The 23,856-nt window shown below is 34.1% G+C and overlaps 3 protein-coding genes across 3 annotated transcripts; 1 reads left to right on the top strand and 2 right to left on the bottom strand.

The window, feature by feature from the left end:
• The first annotated feature begins 6,239 nt into the window (after positions 1-6,239).
• On the top strand, positions 6,240-6,698 carry LOC127098171 (uncharacterized). The gene has a single exon (XM_051036681.1). It carries the CDS (start codon positions 6,283-6,285, stop codon positions 6,595-6,597), a length of 315 nt encoding a protein of 104 aa, XP_050892638.1. The 5' UTR covers positions 6,240-6,282; the 3' UTR covers positions 6,598-6,698.
• Positions 6,699-13,820: 7,122 nt separating this feature from the next.
• Positions 13,821-16,953, bottom strand: LOC127098170 (WAT1-related protein At4g15540). Its single transcript, XM_051036680.1, has 6 exons — positions 15,232-16,953; positions 15,026-15,139; positions 14,699-14,942; positions 14,448-14,606; positions 14,215-14,366; positions 13,821-14,120 (listed from the first exon to the last, which is right to left on the bottom strand). The coding sequence occupies exons 1-6, from the start codon at positions 15,489-15,491 to the stop codon at positions 13,982-13,984; spliced, it is 1,068 nt and encodes a 355-aa protein (XP_050892637.1). The 5' UTR covers positions 15,492-16,953; the 3' UTR covers positions 13,821-13,981.
• A 170-nt stretch (positions 16,954-17,123) lies between these two features.
• Positions 17,124-22,220, bottom strand: LOC127098169 (transmembrane 9 superfamily member 8). Its single transcript, XM_051036679.1, has 7 exons — positions 21,902-22,220; positions 19,941-20,105; positions 19,748-19,857; positions 19,547-19,652; positions 19,352-19,464; positions 19,100-19,250; positions 17,124-18,653 (listed from the first exon to the last, which is right to left on the bottom strand). Exons 1-7 carry the CDS (start codon positions 22,007-22,009, stop codon positions 17,496-17,498), a joined length of 1,911 nt encoding a protein of 636 aa, XP_050892636.1. The 5' UTR covers positions 22,010-22,220; the 3' UTR covers positions 17,124-17,495.
• Positions 22,221-23,856: the final 1,636 nt, after the last annotated feature.

Genomic DNA, 23,856 nt, shown 5'->3' with positions numbered 1-23,856 from the left:
AGTCCTATTGATTTTAATTCCACTACTGTCATCATGTCTTCAAGCATCTCATCTCCTGCTGTCGGATAGAGGTGATTGGCTTGTTCAGTCCCTTGAACTTGGTTGACGCTGACAGCGAACGGGATGTAGTCATATGCTTTAATCCCTAACTTTTGCCTGGACCGCCTTTTCAGGTTTTCAGTCCACCGGGATACCCTTTTTTTCCCAAGCCGCCTTTTCAGGTTTTCGACTTGCCGGGTGTACACATTTTTTTTTATGTTTATCCCTAATTTTTGCCTAGGTACGTCGACCTAGCGGGTCTCTTTCATGCGTAGTATTTTTTAACTATGTCCGCGTTCACAGGATGCGGGAAGTCTTCGCCATCCATTGTAGCAAGTATCATGGCTCCACCGGAGAATACCTTCTTAACCACAAATGGCCCTTCGTATGTGGGAGTCCACTTGCCTCTGGGATCCCCTTGTGGTAGAATGATACGCTTGATCACCAAGTCGCCAATTTGATACACCTGTCTCTTGACTCTTTTGTTAAATGCTTGGGTCATGCGCTTCTGATATATCTGCCCGTGACAAACAGCCGCAAGTCTCTTCTCATCAATCAAATTTATCTGATCGAGCCGAGTCTGAATCCATTCATCCTCATCTAAGCCCGCCTCTTTCATGATTCTTAGAGAGGGAATCTGGACTTCCACTGGTAAAACGGCTTTCGTTCCGTAGACTAAAGAGAAAGGAGTTGCCCCTGTCGAAGTGCGTACTGAAGTGCGATAACCTTGGAGAGCAAACGGTAACATCTCATGCCAGTCTTTGTACGTTACTGTCATCTTTTGTATGATCTTCTTGATGTTTTTATTAGCAACCTCCACGGCGCCGTTCATCTTTGGCCGGTGCGGAGAAGAGTTATGGTGTTTTATTTTGAACTGCATGCAGAGTTCAGTAATCATCTTGTGGTTCAAATTAGTACCATTGTCAGTGATAACTCTTTCAGGAGACAACAGGTTTCTCAAATAGATATTTGATAGAATCCATCTTAGGAATCAATAAAGTGGTATGATTCAACATATACTGTCTTAGTCGGCGAGCAGCCTAAGCCAAAGCATAGCAAGCTTTCTCGAGCTATGAGTATCTTGTTTCACAGTCGGTACCTTTTGCTAAGGCAATATATGGCATGCCCTTTTCGACCAGACTCGTCATGTTGCCCCAACACACACCTCATTGAATTTTCTAACACGGTCAAATACATGATGAGAGGTCTTTCTTCAACTGGTGGTATCAGAATTGGAGGTTCTCGGAGATACTTCTTGATTTGGTCAAAAGCTTCTTGGCATTCATCATTCCATACCATCTCTTGATTTTTTCCTCAGTAATTTGAAGATGGGTTTGCAGATAGTAGTCAAGTGTGGAGTGAATCGGGCAATGTAATTCGAGTGCCCCAAGAAACCTCTGACTTCTTTCTGGTCTATTTCAGTACTCAGATCTACAGTTTCAATTGACTCCTCCTGCGGCTGTATAGTCTTTTCTTCTTGCAGTAACAGTCTGGCAAGTTCTCCAGAGACTTCACAATCTTCCTCGCTTCCATCCTCGGCTTGGTAGATCGGATTTTCAAAGTCATAATGAACAGTAGCAGAGTCATTACCAACAGGATCCAGAGTGGATATGGATCGGCAAATTGTTACGTGAGTGTGTGCAAGAAAACATAGCTTGTTTGAAAAATGACAGGAAAGATAAAGAGCGCAATATTTGAATGCAAAAAGTCCATTGATTTATTGAATATGAATATGCTTATGAAAATGACAAAACCCTTGAAAAATTAGCTATTGTGCCCCGGGTATAGACACAATGCTTTTGAAATACTAAAATAGCAATAACAATTACTCCCGACTAAAGGAAATCGGGATAGTGTCTTCAGCCTTCCAATTATTGAGTCCGTCACCAATTGTTGGGTAGACCCAGCTATCCAGGTCGCAATCGCTGTCGGCATCCTCTATAGCATTAAGAGTTTTGTCATGATTAGGCAGAGGAGCAGTGATGACCTTAGGAGTCTCAGGCGGATTCAATTCAAATTCTCCGGCGTCGATCATATCCTGAATTTTATTCTCCAACGACCAATAATCGTTTGTATTATGCCCGGGGCTATCGGAGTGATACGCACACCTGGCGTCGGGATTATAACTAGGAGAAGTAGTGTTGGGTTTTGCAGGAGGATCTCTGAGGGTAATTAAATTTGCTTTTAGCATACCCTGCAGTGCTTGTGCTAAAGTCATATTGATCTTCGCAAACTGCCTTCTTCCCGGGTTAATGTGCCTCACAAATTTCTTTTCTTTTTTCTTCTCGAGCAAGAGAGCCTTCAGTTCGTCCTGCCCCTTGGATAAGTTCAAGATCATCTCCTGGAGTTGAGCATTCTGAGCATGAAGATCTTTGACAGTTTGTTCGAGGTCCATTTTTCTGTTTGCATGAAAACCGTGAGAACATTGATCCCTTTAGAACACCTGTTATGCAATGTTATGCTATGCAATGTATGAAATGTTTTCAAGGACTTTTGGAATTTAACTTTGCATAAACTACCAAAAAGGGAAACTTTTTTTTTTTATTTTTTTTTTTTACAAAATAAAGCGAAGTTAAATCCCTAAGTCCTCGAAATGGTTAGTTCAATGCCATGATGTTATGATGATGTTATGATGTTAAGTAAATAACAAGCACAAGCAAGTCACACAACCATCATTCCTAAGTTTTAAGGCTTGCATGAGTTCCATAGGTAAGTACCCTCCCCACTGAAGTTTGGTTGGTTCAACCTGTCCTAGAATAGTAACCGGGTTCTAGAAGGATCTCAGATCATCGACCTTTCTTTAAGTCCACTTCAGTGCAACGCCAAGTGGTTGACCAAAGCTTCCCTAAAGTCCAATCTCAAAGAGTGTAGTATCGAGTCTCAACCAACCCCAGTCGGAACCGAAGTCAGTTATCTCACTACTTTCTAATGGCTAGGATGAGTCAATTAGGGTTCTAAAGGTCTGGTTAATGCTTTGATGACACCACGCGAATGCCAAATTTTTCCTCAAGTAAACATGAGGAACATCAGGACATCCAAAGTGTCACATTAACCGTAGCCATCATTTTAACCATTCCAGTATACGCCGGATAGTCGCGATGATCTATTGCTACTTACCTAAGGTACACTAGATCCGGGTGTAGGATCTTTCACTCAAAAATTAGGTACACTAGATCCGGGTGTAGGATCTTTCACTCAAAAATTCCCTTACAAGAAGGAACAATTTGAAAACATAAATGATTTTTTAAGGTGACCTCTCTTTGTAAGTCCCCAGCAGAGTCGCCAGTTCTGTCATACGGTGAACTGGACTTTTTTGTGTTTTTTAATCGCAATGTCGCGGTTAGCAAGAGTCGCCACCGACTTTTCTTTTATCCCATAAGGAAAGGTGGAAAAGAACAGGAAAGACCTTAATTTAGATTCTTAGGTTCGGGAGGTACGTTATACAAAGGGAAGGTGTTAGCACCCTCTGTATCCATGGGTATCCATGGGCTCTTAATTGCTCAATCATTTATGTTTTGCTAGTTTAAAAAAGGTGGTTGAGAAATGTGTAGGAAATGTCTTGAAAAGGAGAATTTAACTTTGTAATGATTCTTGCATGAATGTATACAAAGTGGTTATCTCATTTGGATTTGAAAGTTATTTAGAAAAATATAACTTAGCAATGATCCTGGTACGGATGTATGCTAAGTGGTGATTTTCCAAAAAAGGATGTTTGAAATGTGTAAGGTGGGAAAAATATTTTAGGGTATGAATGAGCAATTAAGGGTTATACCTGTCCGAGGTCTTTACTGTATTTCCTATCCTTGTGAGGGTAAAACTATCCTTACTATTGAGAAGTAAGTAGCTTTATCCTTGGGGATGTAGAAGGGTCATCGTAGGGTCATCGATAGGTCATTGAAGGCAACAGTAGTGAGGATACCTTAGCATTCGAAGGGACTATCATCATTTAGCCATAGGCTACACCGAAGGGTCATCGAGGGACAGAATCGTAATTTCGAAGGCAACATCCGAGGGACCATGATTTATTTTATGATGATTTAACCGAAGGGTCTTTGCTAAGGGTATCCCCATATTCACGGGACATGACCATATTACGTAATCGGGGGATAACAAAAGAGAGGTCCGATATTATTTATTTAAAGTCCATATTTTAACAATTAATTGGGTAATTACGATGAATCTCCACATTAAAATCAACACATTAAAATCAATACATTAAAAATTAATACATTAAAATTAATTAGGCAATCAATATGAATCTTCACATTAAAGTGAAGTAATTTAGAATCCATCTCCACGAAGGTCTCCCACACGTAAAGTGGAGTACCTAGCCGGCCACTTCATTGAGGATATGGAAGCCTTTACACCATTCAACACACGGGTTAGAGCATTGAGATAAAATATGATCTGACAATTGCACCATAAAATAGACATAACAGTGATGAGCTCAGGCCAGGTGATGCGAAAATCGCAATTAGATAAGCATAAGATAGAACAGCAAAGAGACAAAGCAGCCCCTGTCCCGCTCGCCTCTGCTTCGCCTAGCGAAGGCTCAGCGAAGGCTCGCTGCAGGCTCGCTTAGCGACGTGCTAGCGAGCGGCCACGGGTTTGGAGTTTGGCAGCAGTACGACTTCCGAAAACCTGCACTCTTATGGCATTTGATCACAGGCATAGCATAGACAATTATACAGGATGTTCATACTTAGATTCACATACGAAATCAAATCACATATCAAAACTTTAATCGAAATGCATCATGTGTGTAAAGAATATCAATTGGAAACGTAAAACAGCGATGATACGCAAACCTGTGTGCAATTGCGATATTGAAAGGGACTGATTGCTTGGAGGCGGCGGTAGTTTCGGCGCGGAGGGGCTGCCTTCAGGTTAGCAGGGTTTTTGCACCAGGGTTTCCGTCCTTCGTCTTGGTCTCTCCGTCTCGGTGTCCGTTCGTCTATGCGTGTTTCTGTGTTTCTCCCTTTGGGTCTCTGTGTCTTATTTTCGGGGCTGAGGAGCTGGTATTTATAGTAGTAGTGGTAGTGACCTAATGGGCTTAAAATGAGGTCCAAAACTTCAGATTTTCGCAAGCTTCGCTAGGCGAAGGAATTGCTCGCCTAGCGAGCAAGCTATTCTGGGCTTTTTTCTGGATCTGATGCTTCGCTGGGCGAGTGTCATGATGAAGTGTTCGCTAGGCGAAGGAATTGCTCGCCTAGCGAGCAAGCTATTTTGGGCCGTCTTTGGATTGGGCCTGTTGTGAGCTGGGCTTTCGTTCCTTTAGAGTCAGTGCCTTGCAGAACAAGTCAGAGGAAAGCTTTGTAATATCGACGGGCAAATTTTGGGGTATGACACTATGCAATTTAAATAAACAATCAGTAGAACCAATTTCAGAATACAATAATAATAACAAGAAAATAAAATAGCAAGAAGACCAGATTTTTAACGTGGAAAACTTCTCTCAAAGTGAGAGAATAAAAATCATGGAACCTAATCCTGTAAAACCTTTCGCTATATAAATAACGGGTATACAAAAATCTTCCTAATAATACTAGAGAATAACAATTTTCATCTATAAACCATAAAGATGAAAAAACTCACACCAAACAACACCTCCACAAAATGAATATACCAAAACAACACTAACATAAAATAAAACAATTCAACAAAAATATCAATAAAATTAATTAAGTGATAACAACAATATTTTATATTAAAATTGTAATTTAAACTGAAAAAGAGCTATTACACACTCTTCTATCACTTTTATCTTTTTCTCTTCTACTCTTCTCGAAATTTTTGTGCTCTTCTCTTAAACTCTTGTAAATTGTTTATTTGTTGTATTGATTTAATAATTAAAAAATCTTTTTATTTAAAATAAAACGAGTTTAGTTCAAATAAAACAAATTTAATAATTTTTTTATTTTTAAATAAACGGTTAATCTCACTTTTTAATCAGCTGTACCAATTGATATTTTCATCCGGCCATCTGTCATGTTTCCAAGTTATTGATATCAATATTCAAATATCTACCGAAACATTGGTATCATGACTCATGCCTTGAAGCACACAAACTAATATAAATAAATGTTTGAGGTACACGTGACCATATCAACGACACGTAGCAACTACGTGTCTCGAAAACAGCCAAATTATGATGAAACGTGCCTAACCACCCTCTTTTATTCAATCTTTTCCTTTGAAGCATCTACATAGATAGAACACAACTTCAAGAGAAATCAGAAAAAGATGAGTACTGGAAACGAAGATTGGAGAACAAATGCAGAAACACACAATATGAGTTCAGAACAAGTGAAAGCAGCAGGAGTGGATGATTCAAAGCGACCACCAGGTAGTAGCCATGGGTCTGGTAGAAACGTTCTTCACCAAAGGAAATCACTTCCTTTCAACTATTCAACAATGGCTGTAGCTGGCTTGCTTATTACAGGGGCTGTTGGATATTCGGTTTTGTATGCAAAGAAGAAACCAGAAGCTACTGCTGGTGATGTTGCTAGGGTTTCTGTTGGAGTTGCAGATCCTGAGGACACTCACCCTAAGAAATAGATAGCAATATATATATTTAGACATCATGATGGTGTTACTGTCTTTTATTTTGTAATATATCAATAAATTATGATATTCATAGGCATAGTTGTTTTGAGATATATCATTCCTTGTTATAACTATTTTAGTTCAAGATCGGTTTATTTTCTAATGTTTCTCTTTTACTTCTCGATTTCTACTATGCACTAACCGAACCATAAATTTGATTATCATACAAATATTTCATCTCATTCTTCGTTTCACCCAACCACTTTTGATTTTCTTCAATTTCCATGGTCTTTCAAAAACATTTAGATTTTCTCTCCCCGTTCAAAGTCATAGTCATTATAATCATACCCCGTGATGATTTAGAAGCATCACCGGGATTTTCATCCTTTGGCGCCTCATGTTTTAGACCATCTTCATCACCTAATTGAATATTTGACTTATCTTCAAACTCTTAATCACAAAAATAATCATGTGGCTCACCATTATAAATATTTCCATCAATAGTATTCGATAATCAAATTGAATCAACATCAGAAAATATGTTATCATGTGTAGGACTTTTCTTTCACATTATCAATGTCTTTAATAGTTTTGTCTTACATGAATACTACATCACGACTCCTAATAATATTTTTACTTAGATTTGACTTTGCATCTGATTTGGATCTTTCCACTTTTACACTCAAAAAAAACTTACAACAAAAAATCTCAAATGATCATCGATGACATTATTTTCAAACCAATTTTTTTTTACACCTCACTATTCAAATTCACAGTAGTAATAGTAGTAGTAAGATTAAGAACTTAAACCTGCATGTATAATGCCTCGCCTTTGAAAGGAGTCTTTTTATGTGCAATACTCCCCTATTTGCAATAGACATTAAAAGGTCCACAATATTCACCTTTGTTGTTAGTACTAACACATGTCAACTTCTTCTTACATGACGGCATGTTAACTATTAGAAGTTTTTTAACACTTGGTATTTTATCTTCACCTTTGTTGTTAGTACTAACACATGTCAACTTCTTTGAGAGAAATGTCTTTTGAAAGATACTCTGATCTGTTTACCCTCCATATAATGAGAACATTTTTCCAAATCAACATTATTCAATAATGGAAGCCATCATTTCAAGTTAAATTATTAAACCATTTCTCACTGATATAGCTAAGTCTTTGGTGCCTCAAAGATGCTTTCATATCAATCTCATTCACAAATGTCTTTAGCAATCCAAAATTTTGTCCAATACAATTTAGAAATTATATCCTCTCTAACCACAATCAAATTACCTTTGTTGAGTTTAGACGTCCTAGAAAAAAATAATTATAAAAACCATCATCATCAAGCATATGCACAAAGATCAAATTAAAAAAGAAACATATGGAGCATGCATAAATCCTTTAAGCAACAATGGCATTCCCATGTGAGTTAGCAAACAAACATCGCCAACACCATCATTATCCTCTCCAATACTCAAAAGATACACCGTCATTATTCTCTCCAATACTCAAAAGTCACCTAAAGTATAAGAGACAATGATTAATTGATTCTCCAAAAGTCACCTATAGTGTAACATGTAGTGTAGAATCATTATAAGTTATCAACATTCTCTCATCATATGCAAGATTAATTGATTCGTGGACACGAAGAATAACAAGATCATCATTCGCAGCAGTAGTAACATGATCGTCATCACGAGTTCTTTGTTATTTGCTTACTCTTCTTGCATTTGTTCTCCTTTTTCCAAAGAAAATAATTCTTTTGTATGTACCTTATTTGCTCCTAGTATTATCTTTACACTTGTTTGGTTCCTTTTTATGACTTTTTCTTAGGGATGACAATAAACCGAACCAACTCGAATATAGTTCAGAACTCGAATCAACAATTAAATCGTTGAACTAGAATCATGAACCAAATGAGCTGAATATGAGCAAAAAATTAAACTTGTTAGCTAAATGAGCTAAACTTGAACTATACATATTTCGACTTGTTAGGTTCATGAATCAACTCGATTATATATGAGAAGGATTATATTGTCTTTAAACGTATGCTTAAAAATGTACTCCAAATCTTAGCCTTATATTTTCTTTTAACCTTTAATTCATAATTTATATTTTCAAGTGAACAAAATATTTCTAAAAATAATTATACAAATAAAATCAACATCATGTAAATTATGGATTTTAAGAAAATAATTTAAAAATCAACATATATATATTTTCTAATTTTAAAATAACTTCTATTTTTGTTAATTCAAGAAAATCAAATATATATTCTAAATTTATTTTAATTTTAAAAAAAGCATCTTCTAAGAAAATCTCCATCATATAAGAATATCTTTAAAATGCTCAACTTCCACTTTTCTAAACAATGTAAGACTTATAACTCTTGCTTGCAGTGACATGATGTCCAAGCTTTCTACCGTTTGAACATCCAAGAGAAGCATACGCTTCTCTCCCATTTGTTTCATTTTCAACCTGTAATTGGAAAATAAAATAAACACCGACAACGTTTTCATGCATATGTCGCATACTAGGCAACAAACATAAGTAAACAACCTGGTCGGACGGACCGGCCTGCTCTGATACCAATATGTAACACCATTCTAAATCTCACATACAATTATCAAATATTTTAATTAAAATCACAATCACAAGGGTGTCACACACGTCACAAACACATCCTGCTCCGCAACCCGGATTACATCAATTCACATTAAACATGTCATCGTATGCTCACTTTCATTTTAAAGTATCATCGCAGCGGAAATATCCTCAACAATTATGGAGTATAAGGTAAGTAATGACATTTGGTCTTAAACTATAAATTTAATAACAAATAAGAGAGTTGTAATAAATCCACTTAACATGCTTATGAATGCATAATAACAAAATCAATCTTATGACTTCAACATAAACATGTCATAAAATTAAAAAAACATTCCTAACCCGATGTTACATAATCAGAGCAAGACGCTACTAAGGAAAACGCTAAACTAAGAAGCAACTCCAAGAGATGGCTTCCACTTACTTTAGCTATGCTACTCTTGAGTATCTGCACGATGCCCATGTAAAGGAAACATTCAAACAGAAGGGGTGAAAATTTCTTTCGAATAATTAATGGTGCATAAACAATCAGAGTAGATTAAATATAATATAGTTCAAATATAATTCAATATACAAGAAAACACATGTATTCAAATTTCACTCACTCCAGAATAATACACAATCAATATGAAAATGTGACTCTCAACGACATCAACAGACTCACATGCATGTGGTACCGACTTCAACAATGGTTTGTATCATGAACCGGGCTCTAATCAACTGCGAACACATGAGCCCCACACCGAGCTTCAAACCTCAACATCAAGCTTGAGACAATTATCGGTCACCAACGTCGAAACTTGTAATCGCCTCTTTCACATTAATTTCAATTTTGAACCGGATTCCAATCAACTGTGAACGCAAAGCCCCACACTGAGCTCCAAGCTTGGGACAATTACCGGTCACCAACATCAAAACTTGTATCGTCTCTTTCACAACAACAACAATTCATGGTGCATGAATGAATGAATGCATCTTCACAACAACTCAACAACACAAATGGTATCACATCAATCACATGATTTCTTGTACAACATCAACATGATAGTTTCATATTGAAACTACACATCCCAACTCAACATGTTATCATTATAAGTATAACAATCCATCTCATAATCATATAACATTATCACAACAATTGCAACAGCACAAACGGTATCACATCGAACCGCATAATTTCCTGTACAACATCAATAGGATAGTTTCACATCGAAACCATACATCACAACCCACATTATCATCAAAACAAAACAATCAAATAGCCTGCAATTAGGTTAGCAATTTACCACAACAATTTATCAATAACAGGAACTCAACGTTTCGTTAAACGGTTCATAACATCACCATGAAAATCACTACAGTACACACCTAATCATAGTTCAATCATTCCTAAATATCACTACCACGTTACATCTGAGCGTTAGCTTTATAACTCTTCAAACGAAACATCATTTAGATATACGGATTAAAAGTTATGGCCAAAATTGTCGAACATTGCAAAACGAACATTCTGGCATTTATGTGTCGACACATGACTCGTACAGGTCGGTTCATGACCTTATACAGGTCAGCACATAACATGTACATGTCGGCACATAACATGTACATACCGTCGCATGTACGTCACTTTTAAAGCATGTAGCATTCAGTTAGATGTGTTGATTGCATGTATCGACTCATGACCTATACAGGTTGACTCATAACCTATACAGGTCGACACGTGCATCGAACAAGTCGACACATGACCTTCATAGGTCGACCCATACTGCTATTTTTTGTAAAAAAAAACAATTTTTAATCATTCAAACACTAACCTATATAAAAACAACTTATTTTATGAAAATCATATAAATCCAATTTTCCACTGTTATAACCTCCTAAACTCATCATCTATTCCATGGGTTCATGAATCAACACCATATTGCAACAATATCATCATGTTCATTATCTCTAAATCACCATTAACACACTTAAGGCCATACCCTTTAAACATCAATCATTGACATAATATCATCAATATCGAAACAGAATATATATGCATACATATGGTACACGAATTTCACACCAATTCCATCAAATTCAACATGACTCATTTGATCCAAGCACATTACAACAACAACATATCGATACACATGGTTATAATTCATATCATTACATATAACACAATATTATCATCATCAATCAAAAGAATAATCAAACCTTATGGAAGATTATGAATCCCCCCACTCTACCCTTTCATCCTACCATTATTATTGAAACAATTTTCCACCCTTACCTAAAATCCTGGCAATCGATGCAATCATCTCTTGATTTCCCTTCTTCTACCTCTAGCCAATTTGTCTCTTTTGCTCCAACTTCTAAAAACACGTATTATAACCTTTATCCCTTCACAATTCTCTTTTTTATCCAAAAACATAATTCCCCCATTAGGCTATCTCTATCTTAACCTTAATATTTTTCCATAATGCCTACTTTGTCCTCACTTACTCAACATAATTATCCTCAAAATCTCTACACATTCCCTTTTCCTTATTATTTTATTAAATAATCAATTAAATCATAATTATTTTAATTATCTAAAATAACTCTAAATTATTCTAGATTAATCTTATGGTCACAATCCCTTAATTATTCTCCCATATCAAGGACACATACCCCACCAACACCTAACAATAAAATAATCATAAAAATACATAATTTTAACAAAATATATAGTTAAATCAAAATGACTTACATAAAATAAATTATTAAAATTGGGGTGTTACACCGGTCCCTTACTCGAATCAGACCTTGATACCATTGATTGGTTATCATGAAAGGGAAACATACATTGGATCAAACCATCACCTAAAGATCAAAGACCCACCCAAACAAATGAGAGAGACACCACATATTCACCAAAAACTTTAAGGTGATAGGTGTATGAGTCTTCTTACTTATAAATAGTTCAACCTCCAATTTCCTAGTAATGTGAGACTTATAACTCACATTTGTTTCTCAATAATTCACTTTATAAGTGAGAGGAACCCTACACCTATCACATTAAGATTTTGGGTGAATGTGTGGTGTATCTCTCACTTGTTTGGGTGAGTCTTTGACCTTTAAATGAGTGTTTGATCCAATGTGAATATTTTCCCCTTATAATGATCCAACAGAGATAAGGTTATCATCTAAGACTAATGAGGATTGACGTTATTTATTCTCTTCGGGCATTAAGCATTCACCTTTCTCAACAAGGATATTATATTGTTAATATACCACCAATAACAAGGTTGTAAACAAGATGATATGTGTCATGTCCTCCGAAAAAGAGTATATTAGTTGGATTTATAGAGTGTGAGGATGACCTTCTTAACTTTAAAGTTGATTCAAAGCAACAACGGGCGAGGAAGATGATGTTGTCGCACCTCCTACATGTGACGTTGAATGTATAGGTAGGGTGACAATTTGATCCATTAAGATAAAATTCATTCGATTCATCCATCAAAAAATTCATCTAATTCATTAATCACTTAAAAAATAAGTTAATGAATTGGATTAAATTTATTCATTATAGGCATAGATTGATCCATCCAACATATTTTAATAATCCAACGGATTATTTTTATCATATATTTTAAATATAACTTAAAAAAACACAATAAAAAAATTGACATTTTCAGAAATAAAAAAATTGATATTTTTCAAAAACAAAATAAAATATTTTTTTGTAAATAATAAATTGATTTTTTTCGAAAATACAAAAAAACTCGAAAATAAGATTTTTTTTTTTTTAAAAAATGATTTTTTCCTTACACACAAAAACATGCTTTTTTTCAAAAATATAAAAATATTTTTTTTTCTGGAAAAAATTGATTTATTTAAATTAATTTTTATGATGGATACCTATCCAAAAAAAAATGTTAATAGACAGATTTTATGTTTAATGAATGGATTAGATTGAAATTTTTAAGGTAGTTTTGTGGATTTTTAATAGATTAGTAGATTCTTTTAATTCACCATTAATAATACACTTTTTCTTAATTCAATCTATTTATTTTGGCACCCCTTTGTGAAAGTGGATAAAACTTAAGACTCGTAAGATATTTGAATTAATAAGATCATTTCGGGTGTCCCTTCAAACACTTTCGGGATCAACTCAATTAAGTTCATAAGTGTAGGGTTTAATACTTCAGAAATGGTGTACATGAACCTAAGTCTTAAGTTTGAATGTCCATGTCTTCCTTGTGTCCATGTCTTCCTTTTATTAATAAATTTTCTTAGAGGTGATATAGTTGTTGATAAAGATGTGGTGGAAATCTAGTTGAAATCGTCCTTTTTGATAGCTTAACCCTTGAGTTGTTTTTCTTTTTTAATTCAGAATGTTGAAGAATTGAAGTATGCAAATATATGTTTTTTAAATTCAAATATAAGCTTAATAAATTTATTGATTTTGTGTTGTATATACAATTACTATAAAATTCTCTTGATGCACAAAATATTAAAAACCTAACAAACAAAATATTAAAAACCTAACAAACAATAAACCTTAATTATCAACTTCACTTATCAATACATATCTACATTTTCAAGAACCATAGGTTGTTATTCCTATACTATATTTTAGAGTATAATTGATATTCTCTTCTCATATAAAATAATTTTATACCGTCATTCAATAGGAATTCATCAATTTATCATATTATATCATTAGCTTAAAAATTACAGTCTGACGTGACAGAATACATGATAGTTATTGATTGATAGTATAAAATTATTTTACAATATTATAAATCCAACTTTCTCTACATTTTAGCCTTTCAACAAAGGAGTTTTGGCATTGTATGAATCTGGAACTTTATTTGTGTCAAAATCATCATTCAATTCTTCTTTGGATTTTCCCCATAAAACAGCATAAAATCCAATCGATATTACTACTGCTCCAACAACACTGCAATAATAAAACATGTCAAAAGAGCCTTAATCTATAGAATAATTAAATTTTAGCAACAAAAAAAAAAGAAGTAAAAGGATGAAATCCATACGTTCCAAAATAGAGTGCATCACCAAGGAATATAGCACTCATACATGCAGCAATAGCTATTGACAATGGCTTAAACATTGATATATATAAAGGGCCTTTAACATGGAGTCCCCAAGTGTGAACAAGACTACTTAGTCCAGTGCAGAAAATTCCCTGCATCAAATTTCAAAGTTTCCATTATAAATAAATAAATTCAAATTTTCTATGACTTTTCATGTAAGCTTATTTATTTACCGAGTATATAACGGAGATCAACTCGATATCGGGATTTATTTTCCATGCACTCAAGTTTGGTTCTAGCAGTAAGCATACTGGAACAGACACTAGTGCTCCACATAGGTTATACAAAAAGACCACAATAATCTCTGATGGATATTGTTTGATGACATTTGTCTATTTGGAAACAACACAATTTTATGTTAGTAATTTTATATGAAAATTGGAAATTCACAGTGTCTGAAATCTTTGCTTAGAGTTCAACATACCTGAACAATGTACCAGATTGGAATAATGAGAAACTCAATAACAAGTAGAGATCCACCGATAATCCAATTTGATTGTGTTGTTAGATTTATTGGAGAAACAATAGTATGCAGTGGCTTTGTTGTTGGTGAAGATATAATCATTGGACCCTTATAAAGTACAACTACGAGTGCACCTAATATTGATACCGTAGAACCTAATATTTTGGCTTGACTGCTTTTGCGTCTTATAATTATGTTCTCCATCCTTCATTCAATAAAAGTAACTATAGTGAAACACAAAATTTAGAATAGTGTAACCTTTTTTTTAAGAGTAAGAGAAATTGGCACCTGAAAAAGATAGCTAGGATGAATGTAAAAGCAGGTATAAGGTTGGCAAGAGCAGAAGCAAGAGTAGGTGTTGTGTATTCAAGTCCTTTATATCCAAATAGCTGAGCCACAACTCTGCATCACCCAACAAAAGTTTCATCAAATCAACCATACTCAAAATCAATAAAAAATGTTACTTAAAAAGACTCAAAATTTTAGAGTATTACCCCAAAACTCCAAGGAGAAAGATTCTGAAGATTAGAGAGACGTTCAAAGGGGGAAGCCCTCTTGACCGTTTGAAGAAGAAGGGGAGAGGCAAAAGAAGAACAAGAGTGGAGACAACATATGAATAAGCAATGAAGACATAGAAACTCAATCCCTTTTGAGTGGCTGCTTTGAATAGAACACTAACACCAACGTTTGTGAACTCCATTGCAACCATTGCAGTCAATGGAAGCACATCCTTGTAAAAATAGTTTGATGCCATTTCTATCGCTCTCCTTCTCTCTATGATTCACTTTCTCTTGATTTCAGTGTTTGTTGCTTATTTCATTTAATAAAACTACTACTAGTATTAAATATGGATTAAAAAATGTTTAGGTGGCTTGGGTTTTAAGGTTATTGTGAACAACTTGTTTAAATGTTTATTTTTTCTTGTCTTTTAGTTTAGCAATTGATGTGGAAATCTTAAAAATTGTTTTCTAAAACAAGGGTCTTTGTCTCTTCTCTCCGACATCTTATCATGGCCGAATAAACATGTTTTTATAAGGGTCTGTCTAACAAGTTTAAATATTTTGTTTCTTTGGTATGTCATTTAAGTTGGCTATATAGCAAGCACAACCATACGTTAGTTTTATTAGCCATTCTTTTTAAAACAAACTTACTGAATACAAGTTTGTTGTTTGTTACATGGATGTTAATTAGTTACCAGCTACCATTTATTCTGTTATCAGCTTTTCTTTATTAACTAATTAACTTCCACCACGTAACAAATTTGTATTTATTAAGTTTGTTTTACAAAGTATGGCTAGTAAGTTGTAATATTATTTCAAAACTAGATATTTTGTTTGCATGTGCTTTTTAGGTTAAAACTTACAAATGATTCCAAATTGAGGGAGAAAGGACAACAGAAAGTTGTGTGGTTGATTGAGTTTATCATGAAATTGGCACGAGTGCAAAGTTACAAGAAGATAAAGCTTGAAAAAAAATTAATTAAATGAACAAATATTCTCGGCTTTTGTTGTGTCCATGTGTTTTTAGAACAAAACTAAATATTACGATTCTTTGAAGTTTCAATTGCATGTGTTGCATTACGTATATATTCTATCAAGAGAGAAATTATCTAGAGCATAGTGTGTGACAAAAGGAAATCCTTAATAATAACCTAAATACAAGGAACTCTAGGAAATTTGAATTTAGGGAATCAAAATTTCAAAACTACATCTCAATTAAAGTTGTAAAATTGATTTGCAAAAATTGTCACCCGTCATCAAAAGTACACACTGGAAGACAAAGTTTGAGTCTTCTGCAGATGATAATATCAGATCAAAAATCATTGTAAGGATGAAGAGTCTAAAAGGAAAGGGAAGAAAGATAGTGAATCTTTGGGTCTTTTGTGACTACGCCCCTATAGGTGAGAAAGAGGAAGAAGGATCGTGAATGTTTGGTAATGCGATCATTCATAACAAAATTATGTATCTCAATCGATATTATTTTTTATCTAACCGTAATTCTTGTTCTTCACAATAACAATACTTGAGCAGGCAACCCAAGAAAAGAATGACCTTTTGTTTTGTTTTGCTCGTTCAAGAGTTTTGGTTAACACCATTTTATTTGTGATGGTAAGAATATCATTCATGAGCCTTGCAGAAGAAATGAGAAGCTGAAATTTCGATAATATAATAAATATAAGGTAAATGCAAGATGTCTAAATATTGATGCCTGGTAGAGTTCAGCTTCGATCTTGTGAGTGTGGGAAGAAAAAAATAAAAACAAATGAAGTGACTGGATGAGATAGGAAGAAAAAAGAGCAGGAGGGAGAGTCGAAGGAAAATAGAACTGCAGAAAATCCATGTTCAGTCAACAGCCCTCCCAATTATGAAATCACTGCTGATGCAAATAAATAAAAGGCACATCCAATGTTCAGCATTTAAAAATATTAAATCGTCTTACAAAAAATTCTCAACAAACTAAATATTCTTTTCAATTCAAAAAGACTTAAAAATCATCTATCGTGTAGCCCATTTGTAATTCTACAAGAAATAACAGAAAACAAACTGCATGGTACCTTATCTGTACTTGATAACTCTGGCAAGTATAAGATATATTGAAACAAAAGAATAACTGTGTCATCACAATTCAAAATTCCATTGAATAGGTTACATCTGATTCTGAAGGATTGTACCTGAATTTCAAAATTCTTGCACACATTTTCCTCATCCTTTAGGAAGTATAGTATGGTACTTCAGACCACCGACTGTTATGAGTGTGTCTAATCAATTTTAACCGATGAGTAAATGAGCCTTGTGAACCAAAAGCATGCGTAAAATCCGATGGTACCAGTTACAACAAAAAAGGCATAAGAAGCTATAAGCATGTAGCCAAAGTATAATATCGCAGATACCAACTTTGTGATTTCAAGCTTGGTGAAGAAGTAGAATGTTGCATAAAGAAAGAGGTACAGTGCAGAAGAGCCGGATGTGAGGTAAGAGCGCCACCACCACAAGTAATCCTCACTGCACAACTGGAAGTAGCAAAGCACAACTGTTATTTCAGCGCAAGTGATAACAAGGATGACGAAGACCAAAAAGAGGAAGCCGAAGATATAGTAAAACTGATTCAACCAGATTGATGTGAGGATGAAGAAAAGCTCAATGAAAACAGCTCCAAATGGGAGTATTCCCCCTATCAAAACTGAGAAGGCCGGGTTCATGTACCACGCCTGTTCAGGGATCTGCCTTGGGATTTTGTTTGTCTTCACAGGATTCTCAATTGCAGGTTTCCTGAACCCAACATAGCCACCAACAAAAACAAGTGGAACTGAGATTCCAAACCATAAAAAGATCAAAGCAAACATTGTTCCAAACGGCACAGCTCCAGATGATTTTTGCCCCCATATAAGACCATTCAATACAAAGAAAATAGCAGAGACAGAAGCAGGGAACATGACTGCAGTCCTTAGGGAAATTTTCTTCCACTCTGATCCTTTGAACATTTTGTATAAGCGGGCTGATGCATAACCAGCCAAAAGCCCCATGAAAACCCATAGCAAGAGCATGACTGTCATTAGCCCACCTCTGTTTGAAGGAGAAAGGAATCCAAGGACAGCAAAGAGCATTGTTACTAGTATCATCCCAAAAAACTGAACACCAGTACCAACATAAACACACAGCAGATCTGAGTTGTTTGGTGGCCTGAAAACATCACCATGGACAAGCTTCCAACCAGTCTCTTCTTGTGCTTCTTCTTGGGTCTCAAGCTCGTTATACTTGGAAATATCACGATAAAGTGTACGCAGCATTATCATTGCCACCATACCCGAGAGAAAAAGAACAATCATCAATGAGTTCACAATTGAGAACCAGTGAATTTGATCGTCATTCATCAGCAAATAGGCATCCCATCTTGAAGCCCACTTCACATCACTCTCCTGAATGTAGACAAAGGTAAATTGTTATAAAAATAAAATGTCATCATCTTTCACTAAACTAATAATAAGAACGGAAGGAAGAAGAGGAAAAACAGCAGACTACTTGGATGCAAAGGGGAAAACAGAAATTTATTAATGAAAAGCCAAAAATAATTAAAGAATAATACAAGAGGAATTTAATCTATTTAGTGATAAATTAATTTCTCTCCAAAAGCCATATTTAACTAATTGACTAGTGTAAGCCAATAGGCAATCAAAAGTGGCAAGTTTAAAAACACCATTTTATTAAGATAAATTATACAAGAATAATAATACAAGAGGAACATGATCTATCAGTAAATGAATTTCTCCACACAAACCATGTATATAACTACTTGGCTAATATAAACCGATAGGCACTCAAAAGTGGTTAGTATACAAGCGCCATTTATTTAAGATGATCTCACCTGGAATTCAACATCGTACGTGAAAATTATTTCCTTGCCCTCTTCAACTTCTTGAGGAGTATTGGAGTTGACAACTGTATGTTTAGCATGAGGGTCACAGGTTGTTAAACGAGTTTTTTCCTCCCATTTCCCTTCATATTCATGTTTGACACTGTAAATCAACATTCAGATTTCAAAAATCACTAAGGCATGCATACCACAACTGGTTTGACAGGATGAATCATAGAACAAAACAATAACAAACTTACAAACCTGAATGGCTTAACCTCAAAGCCCACAATTCTAGCAGATTCAGTGAGCAAATCCCTATGATATCTGACAGTAAATGCCAAATGGTTGTGTATAAAAAACTTCTCTTCCTTGCTCTGTGTATTTGAACATAGTAAGCACAAAACAATAGTTGGCATTCACAACAACAGACATTGATTCATAGAATAATGAGCATACCCCACTATATTGCCCTTTGAGTCCAACATGGAAACCAAGCTGATAAACAGTAGAGTCCTGATCCACACGTTTTATGGGAACAACCAGAGGAAGGTTATCTAGAATCCTGCATGTAAAGGTAGAGCCACTGTAAGATACCCTATATTGATATTGTAGCAAAAAACAGGCACAAAAATATATGACAATCCTGGCATGTCATACATGTTCACCCGATACTCGTCATCAATCTTTTCTTTGAATGCTTTTGCTGTTTTGGCGTCAAGTTTAAGCTTACACACAATATTGCACATTTGTGGTTCACGCATTTTAAACTGCAAATATGTCAAGGAGTAAACCAGTTGATAACCACAATACAACAATCCAACCAGCGGTTAACATGTCATACAAAACTTACCACATAACGTGAATTTTCAATGCGGTCGCCACGAAGCACTTCTCCAAGATTTTCAGCACTATCTACTATTTTTTTGGGGGTGCAATAAGGAAGTGAATAATATGTATATGGTAGTTGGGTCTTCGTTGAAGTTAATTTGTTTACTTTCACTTGCAATTCATCTCCCTGCACCGTGTAATATTAGAATAGTCAGTCTAGAAGTAGATCTATGTAAAAATTCTGAAAATTGATTTAGCATTACTAATTAAGATTTGAATACAGGAAAAATGGAACTTAGGGTAGGAAATGAAACTACAGAGATAAATGAAGACCCAGAGTCTTTATCGGATACTACTTGCGAAGACCCAATGGATCATAAATTTGTAGGTGGTTAACTCCACATCAGAGAATACAAGGTAAAGGTATCAGAGTCCTTGTAGGGAAGTATGATATACAATGTAGAATACAAATACAAATAACCGAAAAAACTGCAAATTAGTGTCTTTGGTTTCATGGTGAAGATTATGAGAAATTATTTTACCTTGTGTCAAACGTGATTTTAGTGAAAATACAAGTCTTCGTTTACTTTCTGGCAAATTTTACTTTGCTTTTCAAACCTTGCTATGACTAGAAGTGATAATAGTAGTTTTTACATTGGGTTGAAAACATTATTATACTTAACTTTTACATCAAACTAGCATTTACAGTAAAATCATACAAACATAAATCACTTCAATTTAAACTCAATCCTGACCAAATCAATTTTGAAATGTTTATTCTATTCATTCAAGTACAAATTTAACAAAATGTTCACCCAAATACACGAAATTGGATTCCATGACATCACGAAAATCTTGCATTCATGCAGTCACCATGTCAATGACCGATAAGATCCAGATCAGACAGAGCAAATTTCAAGAAGATCTTTGATTTTATATATGAACTAAAATCCCGCCCTTTGAATCTGCCCCGTCTGTTCTTGATCCAATGTTCACTGACGTGGTTGCTGCAGGATTTAGGCAACTGCAGGGAATCCAGATTCCAACATAGTCTTTGGAAAAACCTTTGACAATATGCAAATGCGACAAACAATGGCTAAAAGTGGAAGAATACTTGTGTGTTCATGACACAGAAAACAGAACAAAAATAATTTGATTCTACTTTTTTTAACAGCTGTGTTGTCAATTAGGTCGGGTAGCGGAAAAAATGGTTTATTTAAATTCTGCTACGCTACAGGGCTTTAGCCACTATTTGACACCATTTCCTACTAAACTGTATATCTCGCGGTTTGTTAAAAGTTTACTATGTTATTGCAGCTATTCACAACAAATACCATAGAATAACTGATTTTCTCTTCCTGAAAGGTTCTAATTTCTTACATCAACACTCAAATCACTTCTCTAAAATACCACAAGTGCCACCAACCTCGGCGACAACGCGACAAACTACACCCACTGATTCATATTCCTAAAATACAAATTTCCTACGGGTACATATCCAACAGCCTCACACCACATGTAGCCACAGTCAAACACTAAACATTTCTAATTTCTAATTACAAATTGAGCTTAAATTCCATTAACCGCCACATCACTATAATAACTGAACCGAATCAAATTATTCATACACTGTCACACTCGCACCATCAAAGTAACTAAAATTCATTCACTGACACCAGATCGAAGTCAAATAACAAAAAAAACAATGACAACGATACTCGCACGCACAACAATAATCATCACACACAGAGCAATATCACAATGTGATTCAAATCATCACCAATAAAACTCAAACAATTACATCAAATCCTAAAATGAACAGTTTGAAAATTAAATCACTACAAGTCGCAACCATCACAGATCTCAGATTTGAACAAACAGATCGAGCGGTTCATAAACATTAACGATGAAATAAACGAAAAACTACATAATAACGAAAAACTAACCAAATGTGCATGAAATCGTAATGGAGATGAAACTAACCTTTTGAAAATCTTGTGGTGCAACACCGGGGAGGTAGAAACAGAAGCTACCGTTGATGAAGAGGAGAATGAGGAACGCAGAGAATGCGATGGATCTCGAAAACGCCATAGCGTTTGAGATCGAAATCGGAAAATAGATAGATCTGTGAAAAAATGAATTCTATATGTTTGTTGCTTGTGAATTTTGTGAGTGATATAATAAGGGAGTGAAGAACAGGGATGATAATTCTCTCCGGTTCGATATAGGTGCGGTTAGTGTTTTCTGCCACTATGATTCTGCCACGTCACGGACTCTCTTTGGAAACGAGGGTATGATCGGGATTTTAGTTTATGGAATTATTTTACTTACATGTTTTGGTATAGCGAAGGAAAATTTGGAAGTAACTTCTAAAATGTTAAAATCATTATTTGGTTTGCACGTAAAGGCTTCAAATCAGATCTGAATGGATGGGTCAAGATTCATTTTAAGAAATTAATAAATAAAAAGAGTGCTAGAAAAAAATATTTACTGTCCTTTTGTTTTTTTAAGTGATTTTTCTTTGATATTTATAAAAAAAAACTTTTTTAAAAAATTAAAAGTTTATTTAAATGAATTGAATAAATGAAAAAATTAATTTTAAAATTCAATAACATAAATATTAATACAATTATATATAATCAAAATTATACAATTAAAAAAAATTATTCAAAATGACATTAAATATAAGTCATTTTCAAATTTCAATATTCAAAAAAAAATTATAGAAACAGAAAAATATGTCTAAAATAATGTTTCATAAAAAGTTTTTTTTGAGAATATAAATCAATAGTTTTTAACTTATGACAAGTTGACAACAACATCTTTTTATAGGAATTGATATTTATAAACTAAAAAATTTTATAAAAAAAATATTTATATTTTTTTAATCAAAATATATAATATTATAAAACTTATTTTAAATAAAATGTAAAACAAACTGTCTATATTTATGAAAATAAGAACAGGTTAATTTAGATGGTCAAAATATAATAGAATAATTTTTCACATGTTTAATTTTTTTTATAAAGTCAAATATTTAATTGTTAATATAATTACAATTAAAGATAAAGTTATTTTTCATATTAAAATAAAAGTTAAGAATTATTTAATGTGCAGAATAAAAGATAATAAAATATAATAATTGTATCATAACCTCTCTAAATCCAATAATTTATGCGATAATAAAATTTTATATAAATCAAGGTAGTTAGAATCAAATACTAACAATATACTATCCGTTTATTTATCTTTTCTAATATAATGAAAAATGTGCTTTACTTTGCGATATACTCCATCATGAAATTGTTATTATCCAGTACGGAATAATGACAAGTAAAAGAAATAATGCACATGATCCAAGATTAGAAAACAGAACCACCGACAAAGTTCCAGCTCAGTCATTATATGGTCACTCACTGCGGTTACTGAGAAATTCTATATACGTTACGGTTTCTTTTTTTTTCTTTCACTCGTCGACCTTTTCTTTTGTCTCATCCTCATTGTGAATTTATAAAAATTTAAAATAATTTTTTTTATTATATCTCATATTTAAAAAAAATTCACTACTATAAATAATACTCGCTCCTTTTTGTTTTAAGTGTCACCTTTTAAATAAAAATTAGATTATGCTTGGATTGATGAAAAATAATACTATAACAGAGCGGAATGGAATATAGATTTCACTCTATTGTTTGATTATTTTATTAAAAATGTCTCATTCCATCAATTATTTACAAATCAAAATAATAGAATCTCATTAGTTACCATTCCGCTCCATTTCATTTCATTTCATCTGATACCACAAATCCAAACATATTCTTAATTGTCATTTGTAAAGTTCAAGATAGTATTAACCATACTTTTGTTAAAATTATCCCTAAATAATTATTACAAAGAGATAAAAAAATAAAATTAATGTAATAAATAACTAAGGGTAT

The sequence above is a fragment of the Lathyrus oleraceus genome, chromosome 6 (assembly GCF_024323335.1).
Source record: "Lathyrus oleraceus cultivar Zhongwan6 chromosome 6, CAAS_Psat_ZW6_1.0, whole genome shotgun sequence".
NCBI lineage: Eukaryota > Viridiplantae > Streptophyta > Magnoliopsida > Fabales > Fabaceae > Lathyrus > Lathyrus oleraceus.
Note: the sequence above shows the minus strand (reverse complement) of the source record. Positions and strands in the feature narration are given on the sequence as shown.